General features: G+C 51.3%; 1 protein-coding gene and 1 long non-coding RNA gene across 5 annotated transcripts; both read right to left on the reverse strand.

Moving 5' to 3' along the window:
- Positions 1-369: 369 nt before the first annotated feature.
- Positions 370-4,000, reverse strand: LOC132810155 (uncharacterized). Of its 3 annotated transcripts, XR_009642757.1 has the most exons (4): positions 3,684-4,000; positions 2,565-2,765; positions 545-649; positions 370-432 (listed from the first exon to the last, which is right to left on the reverse strand). It is a non-coding gene; the product is annotated as an uncharacterized LOC132810155 (long non-coding RNA). The 3 variants fall into 3 exon arrangements; XR_009642758.1 differs by lacking the exon at positions 2,565-2,765 and having other exon boundaries at positions 3,827-4,000; XR_009642759.1 differs by lacking the exon at positions 2,565-2,765.
- A 2,339-nt stretch (positions 4,001-6,339) lies between these two features.
- LOC132810153 (zinc finger protein 271-like) lies at positions 6,340-11,982 on the reverse strand. Of its 2 annotated transcripts, XM_060822618.1 has the most exons (3): positions 11,923-11,982; positions 9,251-11,113; positions 6,340-8,093 (listed from the first exon to the last, which is right to left on the reverse strand). In XM_060822618.1, exon 2 carries the CDS (start codon positions 10,861-10,863, stop codon positions 9,265-9,267), a length of 1,599 nt encoding a protein of 532 aa, XP_060678601.1. In that variant the 5' UTR covers positions 10,864-11,113; positions 11,923-11,982; the 3' UTR covers positions 6,340-8,093; positions 9,251-9,264. The 2 variants fall into 2 exon arrangements, with proteins under 2 accessions (XP_060678601.1, XP_060678600.1); XM_060822617.1 differs by having other exon boundaries at positions 6,340-11,113.
- Positions 11,983-18,329: the final 6,347 nt, after the last annotated feature.

Below are 18,329 nucleotides of genomic sequence, written 5' to 3' on the forward strand. Positions count from 1 at the left end.
CAGCTATTCTTTCTCTGCCCTTTTGCTGGGGGCATCTGCAGCTGTAACAATGTTGGGCCACAATAAAGGTAACCAGAACGTACTGCTGGGCTCAGGCTCTCATTGAAAGCTCCAAGCGGTTTTTGTTTTAAAGCTGCTCATTTCTTGCAGCCTCCTGCACTAAGTTTCCAAAGTCGTGTATCAGATGGAGCAGTGAATGAGTAGCTGGTTTCGTTAGAAATTATAAACTTTTCAGGAGTGCAGGCACTGCATCATTTCATCGGCAGTTTACTGGCAGCACCGGGAGGTATGGGCTGTGTTCATTAGAAAGGAGGTGGAGGTGCTGCTGTTGGACTAGGTGGGACAAGGTTGAAAAATCACAACAGTGGGTTATAGTCCAACAGATTTATTTGGAAGCACTAGCTTTCAGTGCGCTGCTCCTTCATCGGGTAGCTGTGGAGCAGGATCAGAAGACGCAGAGTTAAGAGCAAAAGGTCACAGTGTCATGCAACTGATATGATATATTGACAAATGTAGATTGATGTTAAACATTCAGCACACTTACCTTAATTGTTCACACCATTGAACAAAGGAGTTGGGACATCATGTTGAAGGTGTACAGGATGTTGGTGAAGTCACTTGTAGAGTACTGAGAAGGCTTCTGGTGGCCCTGTAATAGGAAGAATACTATTACAGAGAGTCCAGTAAAGATTTACCAGGATGTTGCCAGGACTGGAGGGTTTGAGTTATAAGGAGAAGCTGAAACTGTCTTCACTGGAGCACAGGAGGTTGAGGGGTGACCTCATTGAGATTGATATGATCATGAGGGTTCTAAGTAACATGAACATCAAATAGCGAGGAGCCTGCACGGTTATGTCAAGTGAGTGGGGGAGAAATTGTGGCATTTGGACACTTTAAATCCATCAAAAACAGCATCTCCATAGAGCATACTGTGCATGTCAGGTGAGGTGCCAGAAGACTGGAGGTTGGCTAACGTGGTGCCACTGTTTAAGAAGGGTGGTAAGGACAAGCCAGGGAACTATAGATCAGTGTGCCTGACATCAGTGGTGGGCACATTGTTGGAGGGAATCCTAAGGGACAGGATTCTACCTTCATCTAGCTGGATGGGCTGGGACTTTTTCACTGGAGCATTGGAAGTGGAGATGTGACCTTATCAACGTTTATAAAATCATGAGGGGAGAGATGAGGTGAACAAAGGGTGTCCTTCCCCTAGGGTTGGGGTTTCAAGATTAGGGAGCAAACTTTGACGGTGACAGGAGAAGGATTTTAAAAAGACTTGAAGGGCACAATTTTTTTCTTTTTACACAGTAGTTCACGTGAGGACTAAATGTCTAGAGGATGTGGTGGATGCAGGTACAGTAACGTCATGAATAGGAAAGGTTTGGAGGGATATGGGCCAAAACACTGCCAGGTGGGACTGGTTTAGTTTGAGAACATAGTCAGCATTGACTAGTTGTACTGAAGGGTCTGTTTCTGTGCTGTCTGACTCTGGAACGGTCTTAAAACTGGATACTGGTCTTACAACCATTTTTTTGCCTTCCCCCACAAGCATCCACATAAAAATCACGTGAACTCAGCCTTGAATATATTCTATGACCTCCTAACTGCTGGAAGACATTCCCACTTCTGAACTTAATTCCTCTTGCTAATATGCCACTTGCCTTGCTCATTGCCTGCTGCACCTGTCTGACAACTGGCACAGAAGGACGCTGATGCCCCTCTGAACATCCATGCATCATTCCTGATGAAGAGCTTGTGCCTCAAACTACGACTGTCCTACTGCTCGACCCACTGTGCTTTGCCAGTTATGGTCTTCTCTACGTCAGGAAGACCGAGCGTAAACTTGGGGAATGGTTTGCCGAGCATCACAGCCAGGTCCACAGAGGCTGAGCGGACTTCCCAGTCTCCACCCATTTTAATGCCCCTTCCCACTCCCCTTCTGACAAATTGGAGGAATAAAACCTCATCTTGTCTGAGCAGTCCACAGCCCGGAGGACTCGACACTGAGTTCTCCAATTTCAAATAATCTCCCATCCCATCCCCCAACTCACTTCCCAGCCCTTTCCACTCTTCCCTGCCAACTAGATTCCTTCCTCCCATTCACCAACCAGGTTATGGGGATAAGGCAGGAACAGGATACTGATTGAGGATGATCAGCCACGATCAAAATGAATGGTGGTGCTGGCTCAAAGGGCAGAAGAGCTGACTCCTGCACCTATTGTCTATTGTACCTTCTACCTGTCTCCACCTATCCTCACTTCATCACCCTGCCCCCAGCACACCCTTGTTCCACAGCTCTCCCTATTCCCACCCCCAATCCTGAACAAGGGTTCCACCAGATACCTCAACTCTTCCACCTACTGATACTGCCTGGCTTGCTGCATTCGTCCAGTCTCCTGCCTGTCTATTTTGTCAATTGAGACAAAGGCTTGGACTAATTTTTCCAGAGTCTGTCCCCTCACTGGATTCACTCCCATTCCTTTCAGTTGCTCCAAGTCAACAATTGAACCCCAGAATGAAATGTAAATGGAAAAGGGGGTGAGAAAAGAGAATGCTGTACTCACAGATGTTGGACAGAGGAAGGAAGCTGCAGTCTGAGTGAAGCTCAATCTTCATTGAGAGAGGGGAGGGGCAGGAACTTCAGAACCTCATGGCCCAACTTCCGCGTTCACCAATAGGGGACCTCCAAATGGCAGGAGGACAAGTCTCCTTCCGGTCCTCCAGTGAGCCTTATTTGTCCATCAAAAGTAGGTTTTGCCCCTTTTCTGCCGACAATGAGGAACACGCCCAATGTTTTGATGACATTAGCAAACATGTGCCCTGCTTGTTGACACCGAGGAGTGTACACAATATGCTCTGTAGCAATGCTGGTGTTATTGACAGATTTTCAGTTTCCAAATGTCTATTGGAGATCAAAAAGGGCAGAGCGATATTTTTCCCCCATGTGGCTTGATATTTGATTGCTTTTGCATTTGTTTGGCTGCTCAATGTTTTTAAGTCTTTTCCTCTGTGTTGGGGTGACCTTCACAACTAGAGGACATAGGTTTAGGGTGAGGCCACAAAGATATAAAAGATACCTGAAGGGCAATGTTTCCATGCAGAGGGTGGTGTGTGTATGGAATGAGCTGCCAGAGGAAGTGGAGGAGGCCAGTATAATTACAGCCTTTAAAAAGTATCTGGATGGGTATATGAATAGGAATGGCGTAGAGGGATATAGTGCTGGCAATGGGGACTAGATTAATGTAGGATATCTGGTTGGCGTGGACAGGTTGGACTGAGGGGATCTGTTTCCGTGCTGAAAATCTCTACGACTCTAAATAATAAAAAGTCAACTTTTCCAATGAACATATCCATGTTAACAAGGCTTAGTGCACACCCTGCTTTACTAACCGTTCTCAACAGGTCCTGCCCCTTCAATAACTGAGGAACATATACATGCTGGTGCATAGTATCCTTCACTAGTATTTACACACTACCCTCAGCAATTGTACAAGTAACAGCAAAGGACAAACAGCACAAGGATTAAAACACAGTGAGGGGTAAACAGCACAAGGATTAAAACACAGTGAGGGGTAAACAGCACAAGCGCCAGTAAAAGCAGATGGAAAGTGAGTGTAAAATGTGACTATGACAGGACAGGCCCCACATTCCTTCCCCTCCGTCCCCCCCACAACCTGCCTCACCTTTCACCTCCCGGGCCCAGTACCTTCCAGGTGGCCCCATAGTTGACACAGGGGCCGCCCCACGACCAGTAGAACTCCACCACCCAGGCGGCCGACCAGTTCCCAAACAGGGCCTTAACCCCATCCGCCTCCAGAATGCTCACCGGCTCCTGCCTGCTGTACAGCCGGCCGGTGTGGCCGTGACACAGCAGCTGCGCTAGGAAGGCGGCGGTGACCAGTGACGGGGGTCTGCCCCGGGCCGCACGGCGCCATTTTCCTAACGGCCGCCGCTTCCCCGCTCGAGCGACTTCTCCTCCCAACCGCCTTCACCCCCGCGTGACGTCTGCACGGGGGAATGGGCGGGGCCGGGGGAGCCTCACCGTCACCAAGCAACAGCCACCTCGCGCTACAACTGCTCATTCACAAAAACAAACTCTCCTGTCTCGCTCTGCAGCTGCAGGGGGGACACTGCCACGTTTCGAGGAGCCCTGTCTACATTGGGAAAGCTCACCGCTCCATTTAAACAGATATTCCGACATCTAATACAACTATGTTAACTTCCAACTGCGTTCAGAGAACATGTATTTTGCTCTGAGTAAGTCTATTGAGTTTAACTGCAGCATGGCTGTAGTTTTAAACTTGTTTGCTTTCCTGAACAGCTAGGTTTAAATGTTTTATTCATTAGAAGAACCAAAATTAGTGATAGTTCACATATCCACCCTGAAATGGGGTGGGTAACTGGATTGAGTGGGTAGGCGCCATACTAAGTTTAACTTTGGGGACAGCCTTTGAGCTGCATATGAACAAACTGCTTACATGTTGCACTTATCGACTGCTAAATATCGGCTCTTGTTATCTTAACACTTAGCCTTCTGATTGGACATTGCAAAGGTTCACCTCCCGCCCACACCCCGCCAGCACCCTTCCCAAGGGTCAGACCCTCCCTCTCTCCAGGCACACAGTCTGAATAATTGACGAAGCAAAATTCACTGTCAAATCCCATCAACATGGAAGATCCCAGCCCACCCTACCTCCCACTCTGTACCCAACCCATCCAAAAACCACAAAACATCATCTCATCTTTAAAAAACAAAAGAAAAACTGGACCGCATCAAAACGTTCAACAACGGTCAACGCTATGACTGTTACACAACACTTTACGGAGCTACATTTCAACTCGAGTTCGTTTGCACTCCCTCATGAGAGTTCACATTAAAAGCTCATTGTACCAAATCAACGGCATGCCACAGCTCTCTGGAATTCAGCGGAATTCTTCCTGGTATCCCTCATGTTTTCTGGTTTTTTTGAGAAAGGAGACCCTCCCGTGAGCTTCGCCTTCAGATCTCCTTGGCTCCGCCCAAAGTTTCGGCTGATCAGTTCAAGCACAGGGTCGCAGCCTTTTCTTGCTAAACTCAGCTGGCTTAAACGTTAGCAACGCCTCTGGTTCCCGTTGGGATTTACGCTCCCGAGCGCAGACCTGGCCCGCAGCCTCTAGTCCCACAGGTCCTGCTGACTGCAAACTGCCCTTCTGTCAGCAAAAATACAAACACGACGGGGACAGTGTTCATTTCGCTATTCTCAATGTCAACTCTGACCCCACGAAAGGTTCTCTTTTCAGGGACGGGCATGTCAATTGCCTACTTGGGGTTTGGTGAAATGTCTCAACAAGTGTTTCGGTTTGTCTACATTTACAAGAATTCTAACCCCAACTAGACATTTACATGTAAATTCTAAGAATTATGCAATGTGACACATGAAAGCATGATGAGGAGCATCTCCTGTGTCCTCTCTCAGCTCAGAGAAGACGTAAACCCCGCTCCCCCCTGTAACATTCATCCAGGTGACAAAAGGATCTTAACGCAGGCGGATTAATAGGGGTTGCTCAGTGGTCACTGCGCCAAGGGACCCGGGTTCAATTCCAGCCTCGGGGGTGACTGTCCGTATGGAGTTTGCACATTTCCAGCCTGCGTCTGCGAGGGTTTTCTCCGGGTGCTCTGGCTTCCTCCCACAATCCAAAGATGCGTAGGTGAGGGTGGATTGGCTATGCTAAATTACCCATAGTGCTCAGAGATGTGTAGGTTAGGGTGGATTGGTCAGGCTAAATTACCCATAGTACCTAGGGATGTGTAGGTGAGGGTGGATTGGCCATGCTAAATTACCCATAGTACTGTTAGGCCGGAATCTGTCCTTGCATGTTCGTTTTAGGAGGAGAGACAACAGACGCTCAATTGTTTGGCACAAGCAGGCTTTATTGCAGAATCGTAGTTGATACAGTGAATCACCCTGCATTCACTGGAGAAGGCGCGTTCTGCCTTCCCCTCCCAAATCTGCTCCTGATATACTCTTTGCTAAGCAGAGCTTCACGGAGCTACTAAGCATTGCCTTATTAGGACATTTCGCGTTTGCTAGGCGTTTCCTGTTATTGAGCTCATTTGGGCGTTGGCAGCTGAGCTGGCCACGTAAGCAACAGTTTCGATTCCCCAAACAGCAGCTATAGCTCCACCCTCCCTTGACCTATTTTATCCTAACAGTACCCAGGGATGTGTTGGATTGGGTAATTTAGCATGGCCAATCTACCCTAACCTACACATCCCTGGGTACTATGGGTAATTTAGCATGGCCAATCCACCCTTAGTGTAGGATTGGCCAGGCTAAATTGTCCTATAGTATCCAGGGATGTGCAGGTTAGGGTGCATTGGCCGTGCTAAATTACCCATAGTGTAGGCTAGGTGGGTTAGTCAATGGGAATTGCAGGGTTACGGGCAGAGGTCTGGGTGAGGGAGGGTTGGTGTGAATTGGATGGGCTGAAGGGCCTGCTCCTACACTGCAGGGGTTCTCAGCATGAGATGAGGTGCTTGATGGAAACGATGGGGAAGAGGCAGTGAAAACACAACGAGACCGTTTGAAAGTGGGAGCATGACAGGAGGGGGTGGGTAAATGGGATGTGGTGAGGGAGGGGGCTTAGGAGAGAAAGAGACACAGAAAGAGAGGGTCACACACAGATACAACTGGTGAAAGTGGGGAAGATTGTGATAGGTTCAGATAAGGTGGAGGAAGAAAAGCTGTTCCCTATTCACTGATAATGACAAGGTCAGGGGCGGCCTGAAGTTCAGGGGTTTGAGCAAGAGAGAGAGGGGGAAAACAGAGGAAAAACAGGTTTACCCAGCAATCAGCAATATGCTGGAATCCGCTGTCACCTCAGAGAGACAGACAGACGCAGAGAGAGAGAGAGAGAGAGACAGAGCCAGAGAGACAGAGACGGGGAGGTAATCAGATGAATGGCCTCCCTGTGCTGTGAGATCCAAAAGGAGCACGCGAGCAGCTGCCCCAGTGTTTCTGGCGGTCTGAGGCATCTCCCCCTCGCCCCATTACTGGTACCGCTCTCCCGTCCCATTGGCACCCTCCCGGTGAATGGCCCACTCTCCCAATGCACTCAAGCTGCCCCTTCTCCCGGGGGCTGGAAGAGGACGGAACAGCCCGCTCCGGAGCGGGGCTCGGGAACGCTGCCCACGTCCGCGACGTCCTTTCCGAGAAAGGAAACAAAAAGGACAACAGACAGGGGACCACCCGCATCAACGGGAATGACAACATTTCACCCTCAGACAAGGCTTTGTCAAGAGATGTACAGCACGGAAACAGACCCTTCGGTCTAACCCGTCCATACCGACCAAATATCCCAATCCAATCTAGTCCCACCTGCCAGCACCCGGCCCATATCCCTCCAAACCCTTCCTATTCATATACCCATCCAAATGCCTCTTAAATGTTGCAATTGTACCAGCCTCCACCACATCCTCTGGCAGCTCATTCCATACACACACCACCTTCTGTATGAAAAAGTTGCCCTGTAGGTCTCTTTTATATCTTCCCTTCTCACCCTAAACCTATGCCCTCTAGTTCTGGATTCCCCAACCCCAGGGAAAAGACTTTGCCTATTTATCCTATCCATGCCAGTCATAATTTTGTAAACCTCTAAGGTCATCCCTCAGCCTCCGACGCTCCAGGGAAAACAGCCCCAGCCTGTTCAGCCTCTCCCTGTAGCTCAGATCCTCCAACCCTGGCAACATCCTTGTAAATCTTTTCTGAACTCTTCCAAGTTTCGCAACAGCGGGGAGACCCAGAAATGGAAAAGACTGAAGGGGGAAGTCAGCAGTAAATCTTTTGAAGAGGTTACAAGGAGAGACCTCTGTCTGCAGCGGGAATGACCCCCACAGTAGCAGGTTGAGGTGGACGGCATTTAAGGAGAAGCTGGATACAGACGTCAGGGAGAAAGGAACTGAAGGGAATGCTGCTGTAAGGGAAATCAAGTGTGAGCAAGTGAAGGGGAGGTGCGTAGAGGCTCACATGGGTCAGAAATACTGAGAGAGACCAGTTGAGTTGAAGGACCTGACTGGAGACTCAATGGGACAGAGAGTGAAATCTTGGATCCACCTGCAAGAGAAGGAGAAACACGTGATTTACCTCCCAGGATTAAGCAAGTCCCGCAGATTCTGCAGATCACTTTATTGGCCAAAGCACTGAGTATAGGGGTTGGGGTCTGGACAGGACGTTGGTTAGGCCACTTTTGGAATACACAGGAACCTCGATTATCCAAAGGACACATGCAGGGTGTATTTCAGTCGCTTGACGATTAGATCCCTTAGTGTGGAAACAGGCCCAACCAGTCCACACTGAGCCTCCGAAGAGTAACCCACCCAGACCCATTTCCCTCTGACTAATATACCTAACACGACGGGCAATTTAGCATGGCCAATTCACCCTGACCTGCACATCTTTGGACTGTGGGACGGAACCGGAGCACTAGGAGGAAACCCACGCAGACGCGGGGAGAATGTGCAAACTCCACACAGTCTGTCGCCTGAGGCAGGAATGAAACCCGGGTCCCTGGTACTGTGAGGTAGCAGCGCTAACCACTGAGCCACCGTGCTGGTTCATCTAATTCTGGATAATCGAAGTTCCTCTGTATTATGTGCACTTCTGGTCTATCGGAAGGATGTTGCAAAACTTGAAAGGGTTCAGAAAGATTGACAAGGATGTTGCCAGGGTTGGAGGGTTTGAGCTACAGGGAGAGGCTGAACAGGCTGGGGTTGTCTTCCCTGGAACGTCAGAGGCTGAGGGTTGACTTTAAGAGAGGTTTATAAATTCATGAGGGGCATGGATAGGGATAGACAAAGTCTTTTGCCAGAACTAGAGGGCATAGGTTTAGGGTGAGAGGGGAAAGATTTAAAAAGGGTCCTAAGGGGCAACATTTTTCACACAGAGGGTGGTGTGTGTGCGTGTGGAATGAGCTGCCAGAGGAAGTGGTGGAGGCTGGTACAATTGCAACATTTAAAAGGCATCCACTTGGGTATCTGTATAAGGAGAGGTTTGGAGGGATAGGGCCAATTGCTGGCAAATGGGACTTGACTGGTTGAGGATATGGAGGGGTTGGAGCGAAGGGTCTGTTTCTGTGTTGTACATCTCCACTTCAGGAGGAAATGCGCAGTCGCAGGCTCGCAGAGCCACTGGATGCCAAGGGGATGAGAGCACAGCAACTGCAGTGACCCTCCCCCATCCCACCCAGGGTTCAGCCCTGGGCGGTGACTCACAGCGGCTGGCCCCGTCACTTGTGCCCCCGCTGGTGCCGCAGCAGGTGCTGGGACTGAGCGAAGCCCCTCCCGCAGACGGGGCAGGTGAAGGGCCGCTCCCCGGTGTGAAGCCGCTGGTGCCGCAGCAGGTTGGACGACTGGGTAAAGCTCTTGCCGCAGACCGAGCAGCTGAACGGCCTCTCCCCGGTGTGGACCCGCTGGTGGGTTAGCAGGTCGGACGAGCGGGTGAAGCCCTTGCCGCAGACGGAGCAGGTGAAGGGCCGCTCCCTGGTGTGGACCTGCTGGTGGGTCAGCAGGTTGGACGAGTGGGTGAAGCCCTTGCCGCAGACGGAGCAGGTGAAGGGCCGCTCCCCGGTGTGGACCTGCTGGTGGGTTAGCAGGTCGGACGAGCGGGTGAAGCCCTTGCCGCAGACGGAGCAGGTGAAGGGCCGCTCCCTAGTGTGGACCCGGCGGTGGGTCAGCAGGTTGGACGAGCGAGAGAAGCTCTTGCCGCAGACGGAGCAGGTGAAGGGCCGCTCCCCAGTGTGAAGCCGCTGGTGCTGCAGCAGGGTGGACGAGCGGGTGAAGCTCTTGCCGCAGACCGAGCAGCTGAACGGCCGCTCCCCGGTGTGGAGCTGCTGGTGGGTTAGCAGGTCGGACGAGCGGGTGAAGCCCTTGCCGCAGACAGAGCAGGTGAAGGGCCGCTCCCTGGTGTGGAGCCGCTGGTGGGTCAGCAGGTTGGACAAGTGAGAGAAGCTCTTGCCGCAGACGGAGCAGGTGAAGGGCCGCTCCCCGGTGTGAAGCCGCTGGTGCTGCAGCAGGGTGGACGAGCGGGTGAAGCTCTTGCCGCAGACCGAGCAGCTGAACGGCCGCTCCCTGGTGTGGACCCGCTGGTGGGTTAGCAGGTCGGACGAGCGGGCGAAGCCCTTGCCGCAGACGGAGCAGCTGAACGGCCGCTCCCCGGTGTGGACCCGCTGGTGGGTTAGCAGGTCGGACGAGCGGGCGAAGCCCTTGCCGCAGACGGAGCAGGTGAAGGGCCACTCTCCGGTGTGGACCTGCTGGTGCTGCAGCAGGTTCGACGACTGGGTAAAGCTCTTGCCGCAGACCGAGCAGCTGAACGGACTCTCCCCGGTGTGGACCCGCTGGTGGGTCAGCAGGTGGGAGGAGTCGGTGAAGCCCTTGCCGCAGACGGAGCAGGTGAAGGGCCGCTCCCCGGTGTGGAGCCGCTGGTGCCGCAGCAGGTTGGACGACTGGGTAAAGCTCTTGCCACAGACCGAGCAGCTGAACGGCCTCTCCCCGGTGTGGACCCGCTGGTGGGTCAGCAGGTGGGAGGAGTCGGTGAAGCCCTTGCCGCAGACGGAGCAGGTGAAGGTCCGCTCCCTGGTGTGGACCCGCTGGTGGGTCAGCAGGGTGGACGACTGGGTGAAGAACTTGCCGCAGACGGGGCAGGTGAAGGACCGCTCCCCGGTGTGGAAACGCTGGTGGGTCAGCAGGATAGACAGCTGGGTGAAGCCCTTGCCGCACACCGAGCAGCTGAACGGCCTCTCCCCAGTGTGGACACGGCGGTGGATCTCCAGCACGGAGGGGGAGCGGAACCCTTTCCCGCAATCCCCACACTTCCACGGTTTCTCCATGGCGCGCGGAATGCCTCCTGAGACTTCCTTTCCCCACAGTGGGCAAACTGGCTCAGGCACGTGCCCCTGTGGTTCAGGTAAAGACGATACTTTAAGAGCCTACTGAAGCAGACAAAAACGTTCAAAGAATTTTCCCCTTCTGGACTGAAAGAGGGACGTCTCTCCTGTCCCACGAATCAAGGGGCTCTGTCAGACCTTCACATGGTACTCCGTTGGGGAGCTCTACCTGCAAAGCTGCTCTTCTCATATCCTGTGAAAAGGGGATTACAAAAGTCATTGCTACCTACACATGACAGGAATTCAGAACAGATCATTCTAGTTTCTGTAGAACTTCCCTAAAACAATCAAGTTACAATATACAGATGCCAGTGTTGGGCTGGGGTGTACAAAGGTAAAAAAAAAATCACATCACCAGGTTGTAGTCCATTAGATTTGTTTAGAAGTTCGAGCTTTCAGAGCTCTGCACCTTCATCAGGTAGCTAGTAAAACCTCCAGGCGAAAAAGACAGCAGATGCTGGAGATCAGTGTGGTGCTGGAAAAGCACAGCAGGTCAGGCAGCATCCGAGGAGCTGGGAAAAAATAAAAACCGACATTTCGGGCAAAAGCCCTTCATCAGGAATGAGGAAAGAATGAGGACACTTTCCTCATTCCTGAAGAAGGGCTCATGCCCGAAACTTCGATTCTCCTGTTCCTCGGATGCTGCCTGACCTGCTGAGCTTTTCCCGCAACACATTTTCAGCTCTGATCTCCAGCATCTGCAGACCTCATTTTCTCCTATAACCTAGAGTTGTGTGATTTTTAACTTTAAAAAGTGTTGCAAATCTCCACCCGACACACACACACACACACACACACACACACACTTTTCTTCAATTCTCACTCTGCTGTTTCTGATATTACCCATCCCCCAGTATTGTCCAGAAAGGGACTTATTACCTAAAAAAGTTGTAAATCTCCATCCCACACACTCTTTAACTCTTGCTGTACCTAATATCCCACCTCCCTCCCCCCATGCTCCAGCAGGGTCTGACTGATGCTCATTGACTGAGCCACACTCACCTCTTCCTGGCCACAGGGACCCTCCAGACCAACACAACATCAGCTCCCCTTAACCCCCCGCAACGGCGCATGTGCAGGAGCAACCGGTCACGTGAATCGAGGGACCGCCGTCGTCACAGAGGCCGCGCGTTGATTTGACGGACCGCCCGCCCGTGCGGCGTTCCAGCCTTTCCCATTGGTCCACCGCGCCGTGCGTCACGCGGCGGCACTGGTCTTTGTGACGCCCACGTGACCTCTCTCCTCCACTACCCTCACGTGCCCCTCCCTTAACCTTGACACGGGGAGGCATGACCAATGGGAAGCCTTGGAGGACCGGAAGGAAGGCTGGTCCTCCTACCAATCAGAGCATCCCCTCATTGTCTGAATGCGGAAGTTGGATCATGAGCTCCTGCTGCTCTCTCTCTCTCTGAATGAAGATTGAGTGTTACCCCAGACTGCACCAACCTCTGTGAGTACAGCACCCTCTCTTCTCACCCCTCCTATTCCATTTCTTTTCTCATTTTGGGCTTAAACTGTTGGTTTGTAGGAAGTGAAGTGAAAGGAGGTGAACTCAGGAAAGGTGCATATGCTGGATGCATTGGTCTAGATCGCTGTCTCTGCGTCTCTCTCGTGTCCTTCATCAGGAATTGTGGAGGGGGAGGGGGGGTGGAAAGGGTGCTGAGAGATAAATAGGAAGGTGGGAGTGGGGCTGGGGGTAAGGTAGATGCAGGTTGGGTGGGGGGGGGTGATGGCGACAGGGTGGAGCAGATTGGTGGGAAGGAAGATGGACAGGTGGGACAGTTCAAGAGGGTGGTGCTGAGTTGGAGGGTTGGAGCTGGGGTGGGAGGGGGGAGGGAATGTGAGGAAACTGGTGAACTCGATGTTGATGCCATGTGGTTGCAGGGTCCTAGGCCACCTGATACCTGGAGGAAGAATGCCTCTGCATTGGGACCCTCCAACCATACAGGATCAATATTGATTTCACCAGTTTCCTCATTTACACCCCCCCCCCCACTGCCCAATCCCAGACACAACCCTCGAACTTGGGACTGCTCTTTTGAACTGTCCCACCTGTCCATCTGCCTTCCCATCTATCTGCTCCACCCTCCTCTCTGACCTGTCACCTCCTTCCCCCGCTTTCATCTACCCATAGCATTCTCAGCTCCCTTCCCCCAGTCCCACCTCCCTCCCATTTATCTCTCAGTCCTTTTGGGCCCACCCCACATTCCTAATCAAGGGGTTATGCCCAAAACATCAAACCTCCTGCTCCTCAGATGCTGGCTGACCTGCTGTACTCTTGCAGCACCAGACATTTTGGTGCTTATTTGTCTGGATGTTCTGATGTGACCCATTCGCAGATGTGAAGTCACATTCGAGATAAAGTCCTTCATGGAATGTGGGCTTTCTTTTTTTGGCAAGGCCAACAATGTTTTCGTCCCTAACTGCCCTTCAGACAAGAGGATTGCCAGACTTTAGGGGGCATTTTAAAAGTCAAGCACGTGAGCCATCATATGCAGGCAGCACCAAGTTAATGCTAGCGGGTTTCCTTCCCTGAAGAGCGTTATTGAATCAAATGGGTTTTCAGAAAAGTTTCATTCTCTCAATGACTGAGACTAGTTTTCAATTCAGATTTAAAAAAAATTTAAATTCCCCAATGTTTGTTTTTACTGGTATTTGGACCCATGAGCCCAGATTATTTGCCTGGGGCCTCTGGATTGCTGGTCCAGTGTTGTTGTTATAACATCACTGACTCACCTGGACAGCATTGAGAGTCATACAGATGTATAGCACACAAAGAGACCCTATGTGCAACTGGTGCATGCCGAGCACATAGCCAAAATTGATCTAGTCCGACGTGCCAGCACGTCCCTCCAAACCCTTCCCATTCATATTCCCATCCAGATGCCTTTTAAATGTTGCAATTGTCCCAGCCTCCACCACTTCCTCTGGCAGCTCATTCCATACACTCACCACCCTCTGACTGACAAAGTTGCCCCTTAGGTCCTTTTTATGTCTTTTCCCCTCTCACCTCTAGTTCTGGACTCTCCCACCCCAGGGAAAAGACCTTGTCTATTCACCCTATCCATGCCCCTCATCATTTTATAAACCTCAATAAGGTCACCCCTCAGCCTCCGATGCTCGAGGGAAAACAGCCCCAGCTTATTTAGCCACTCCCTGTAGCTCAAACCCTGGCAACATCTTTGTAAACATTTTCTGAGCCCTTTCAAGTTTCGTTTAACTGAACAGTAAAAGTCATACTGGACAGGGATATATCATAGTGTCACTATGCAATGTGTATTTATTTACGGCTGTATAAATTTGATTTATAATTATTTCTAGTTATATCATAGTGTTGTAGCCATGTTATGTATTCCAAGTTTTGGAGAAGATTTGTAGCTTGGCTGCTCGTTGTTGTGGTTCTGTTTGCCGAGCTGGGAATTTGTGTTGCAGACGTTTCGTCCCGTTTGGGTGACATCCTCAGTGCTTGGGAGTCTCCTGTGAAGCACTTCTGTGTTGTTTCCTCCGGCATTTATAGTGGTTTGTCTCTGCCGCTTCCGATTGTCAGTTCCAGCTGTCCGCTGCAGTGGCCGGTATATTGGGTCCAGGTCGATGTGTTTATTGATTGAATCTGTGGATGAGTGCCATGCCTCTAGGAATTCCCTGGCTGTTCTCGGTTTGGCTTGTCCTATAATAGTAGTGTTGTCCAAGTCGAATTCATGTTGCTTGTCATCTGCGTGTATGGCTACCAAGGATAGCTGGTCGTGTCGTTTCGTGGCTAGTTGGTGTTCATGGATGCGGATTGTTAGCTGTCTTCCTGTTTGTCCTATGTAGTGTTTTGTGCAGGCCTTGCATGGGATTTTGTACACAATAAGGACTGCACAAAACACTACATAGGACAAACAGGAAGACAGCTAGGGAATTCCTAGAGGCATGGCACTCATCCACAGATTCAATCAATAAGCACATCGACCTGGACCCAATATACCGACCGCTGCAGCGGACAGCTGGAACTGACAACCGGAAGCGGGCAGAGACAAACCACTATAAATGCCGGAGCAAAGATCACAGAAGCGCTTCACAGGAGGCTCCCAAGCACTGAGGATGTCACCTAGACAGGGGACGAAACGTCTGCAACACACATTCCCAGCTTGGCGAACAGAACCACAACATGTCATGTATTTCCAGTCATACCCTTTACAGGACAGGAGAATACTGGGCTCAATGCTGACTCTGTGGATGAATCTAGTCAGACTCATTCCTCTCTATATCCACAGAGTCCTGTAAGTGTATTCTTCTATAGGGTCCCTCCAGTCTCACTTGGGTATTGATCGACTCCACTACAGTCATCCTCAGAGCGAGCATGTTCTAGGTCTTGTTACCAAAGCAAAGTTCTTGCTCTGATTCTCTTTCCCCTCCCCCCCCACATCTTGGTCTGTCAATATGGTAGAAAGAGAGGGGGGGGCAGATAACTAGGTTAGCAAACTGCATGAGGGTGGCATGGTGGCTCAGTAGGTAGCACCGATGCCTCATAGTGCCAGGGACCTGGGTTCAATTCCAGCCTCGGGTGACTCTCCGTGTGGGTTTCCCCCGAGTGCTCCGGTTCCCTCCCACAGTCCAACCTTGTGCAGGTGAGGGTGGGTTGGCCGTGCTAAATTGCCCAGAGTGTTCAGGGATGTGTAGCTTAGGTGCACGTGTCAGGGGTAAATATAGGGGAATGGGTCTGGGTAGGATACTCATCACAGGGTCAGTCTGGACTTGTTGGGTCGGTATGGACTTGTTGGGCCGAAGGGCCTGTTTCCACACTGTAGGGGTTCTAATTCTTAACTTTTCTTGGAGCTAGATCTTTCAAATGTCAGGAATCAGAAAAATTGGGAGGGAGCGTATAAGGTACGGCAGTAGGGAGAGTGTGTGGGATGGAGACACTCAGGTTTTGGGTTATGGGCATGGAATGAATATTCCGTGAAATCGATCTGTTAAACTCTGAGATTCTACGTGATACTGACAGCGATGACTTTCTAATTGACAGGCTTTCACAGGAGGATTTACCTGCATATCTTGAACTAATTGCCTCAGCCAGCTTGACTCATTGGGACTGGAATTTTATCGATCTTTTGAGTGGAGAAGGAGGATTGTCCCGCCTGCTTCCAGAGATCTGACTGGTAAAGCACTGAGATGCCGCTGTTCGAGGGTGGAGGGAGCTTTACCGGAGCGGAGAGTTAGCCAGCCGGCCACCCGCAGCAGAGTGGGACGTCAGAGGGAGCGTCGAACCTGGAGGGAGCCTGCGCCGTGGGGAAACCGTGGAAGTGTGGGGAATGCGGGAAGGGGTTTCGAGTCCCCTCTGAGCTGGAGACCACCGGCGCGGTCACACCGGGGAGAGGCCGTTTTCCTGCCCCGAGTCCGGCAAGGCCTTCATTGGGTCCTCCAAGCTGCTGAGGCACCGGCGGGTCCACACCGGGGACAGGCCGTACCCCTGCCCCGAGTGTGGCAAGGCCTTCACCCAGCTGTCCCACCTGCAGACGCACCGGCGCCTCCACACACCAGGGAGAGGCCTCTCACCTGCCCCGGGGGCGGCAAGGCCTTCAATCGATCGCCGACCCTGCGGACGCACAGGCGCCTTCCCAACGTGATCGCACGGAGTTGAAGTCTGCAGCGAATCCCACCCAGGACTGGGGGGGATCGTGCCCGTGGGGGGATTGTGCCCCGTTCGAAGACAGTGGGTGAAGCGGGAAGGGAGCGAGGCTTCCTTTCTGCCGGACTGGCCGCTCTCGCTCCCTTTGCTTCCCGTGGGACCGATGCTGTTTGAGGCTGGGACTGCACGTTCCCCGGGCCAAAGATCTGCAGGAGCTGAGGAAGTGCACTCCTTTCACACCGGATGGTAAATCATGTTTGTCCCATCTATTTCAGTCTTAAATACCCTCCGTGACCTGGCCTCCCAGCCTCCTGTGGCAGTGAATTCCACAGATTCCCCACTCTCTGTCTGAAGAGGTTTCCCCTTATCTCCGTTCTAAAAGGTCTAAGGCTGTGCCCTCGGCTCCTGGTCTCTCCTACCAATGGAAACATCTTCCCAATGGCCACAGATAGATCAAAGTCAAATACAATAGCCTCTATTCCATTGAGTGTCCAGCACACTTTATAACACTTTGTAAAATCAGGAGGGCCATTGATGAGGTGAGTGGCAGGTGTCTTTTCCCGATAGAATAAAGAATATTCCAGCACAGGAACAGGCCCTTCGGCCCACCAAGCCGACACCGATCCAGATCCTCTATCTAAACCTGCTGCCTATTTTCTCAGGATCTGTATCCCTCTGCTCCCTGCCCTTTCATGTATCTGTTGAGATACATCTTAAATGACGCCATTGTTCCTGTCCCTACCATCTCCGCTGGCAACACATTCCAGGAACCCAGCACCCTCTGCGTAAAGAAGTTTCCATACATATCTTAAATCTTTCCCCTCTCACTTTGAACTCATGACCCCAGGTAACTGAGTCCTCCACTCTGGGGAAAAACATTTCTTGCTTTCCACCCTGTCTATACCCCTCATGATTTTGTTGGCCTCAATCAGGTCCCACCTCAACCTCCGTCTTTCCAATGAAAATAATCCTGATCTATTCAACCTCTCTTCATAGTTAGCATCCTCCATACCAGGTAACATCCTGGTGAACCTCCTGTGCACCCTATCCAAAGCATCCACATCCATTTGGTAATGTGGCGACCAGAACTGCACGTGGTATTCCAAATCTGGCCGAAACAAAGTCTTGTATAACTGTAACATGACCTGCCAACTCTTGTACTCAATACTCTGTCCGATGAAGGAAAGTGTGCCATATGCTGCCTTGACCACTCTACTGACCTGCATTGCCATCTTCAGGGAACAATGGGCCTGAACACCCAGATCTCTCTCTACATGAGTTTTCCCCAGGACTTTTCCCATATGACCTGACTGCCCGAGTCCTTCATAGTGCCCTCCTTCAGCACAGCTGTGATAGCCTCTCTGACCAGTAATACAACTCCTTCACCTCCCTCTCTATCCCACCTGAAGCATCGATATCCTGGGATATTTAGTTGCCAATCTTGCTCTTCCCTCAACCAAGTCTCAGTATTAGCAATAACATCATCCTCCCAGGTACGACTCCAAGCCCTAAGTTCATCTGTCTTACCTACTACACTTATCGGATTAAAACAAATGCACCTGAGACCACCTGTCCCTTTGCGTTCACCATCTGTTCCCTGTGACTCTTCCCCTTTGTCACACTGACTTTATTATCTCCCTCCTTTCGGGCTTTAGTTACTACCTCCTTCCTGACCACGAACCTCCTCATTTGTTTCCCATCCCCCGCCACATTAGTTTAAACCCTCCCCAGCAGCGTTAGCAAAAGCAACCCCAAGGATATTAGTTCCAGTCTGGCCCGGGTGTAGCTCATCTGATTT

This window comes from Hemiscyllium ocellatum, unplaced genomic scaffold (genome assembly GCF_020745735.1).
Source record: "Hemiscyllium ocellatum isolate sHemOce1 unplaced genomic scaffold, sHemOce1.pat.X.cur. scaffold_1559_pat_ctg1, whole genome shotgun sequence".
Lineage (NCBI taxonomy): Eukaryota > Metazoa > Chordata > Chondrichthyes > Orectolobiformes > Hemiscylliidae > Hemiscyllium > Hemiscyllium ocellatum.

What these genes read in the sequence shown, in the direction of transcription:
- LOC132810153 (XM_060822618.1), bottom strand. Translation starts at nt 10,863, where the DNA reads ATGGAGAAACCGTGGAAGTGTGGGGATTGCGGGAAAGGGTTCCGCTCC.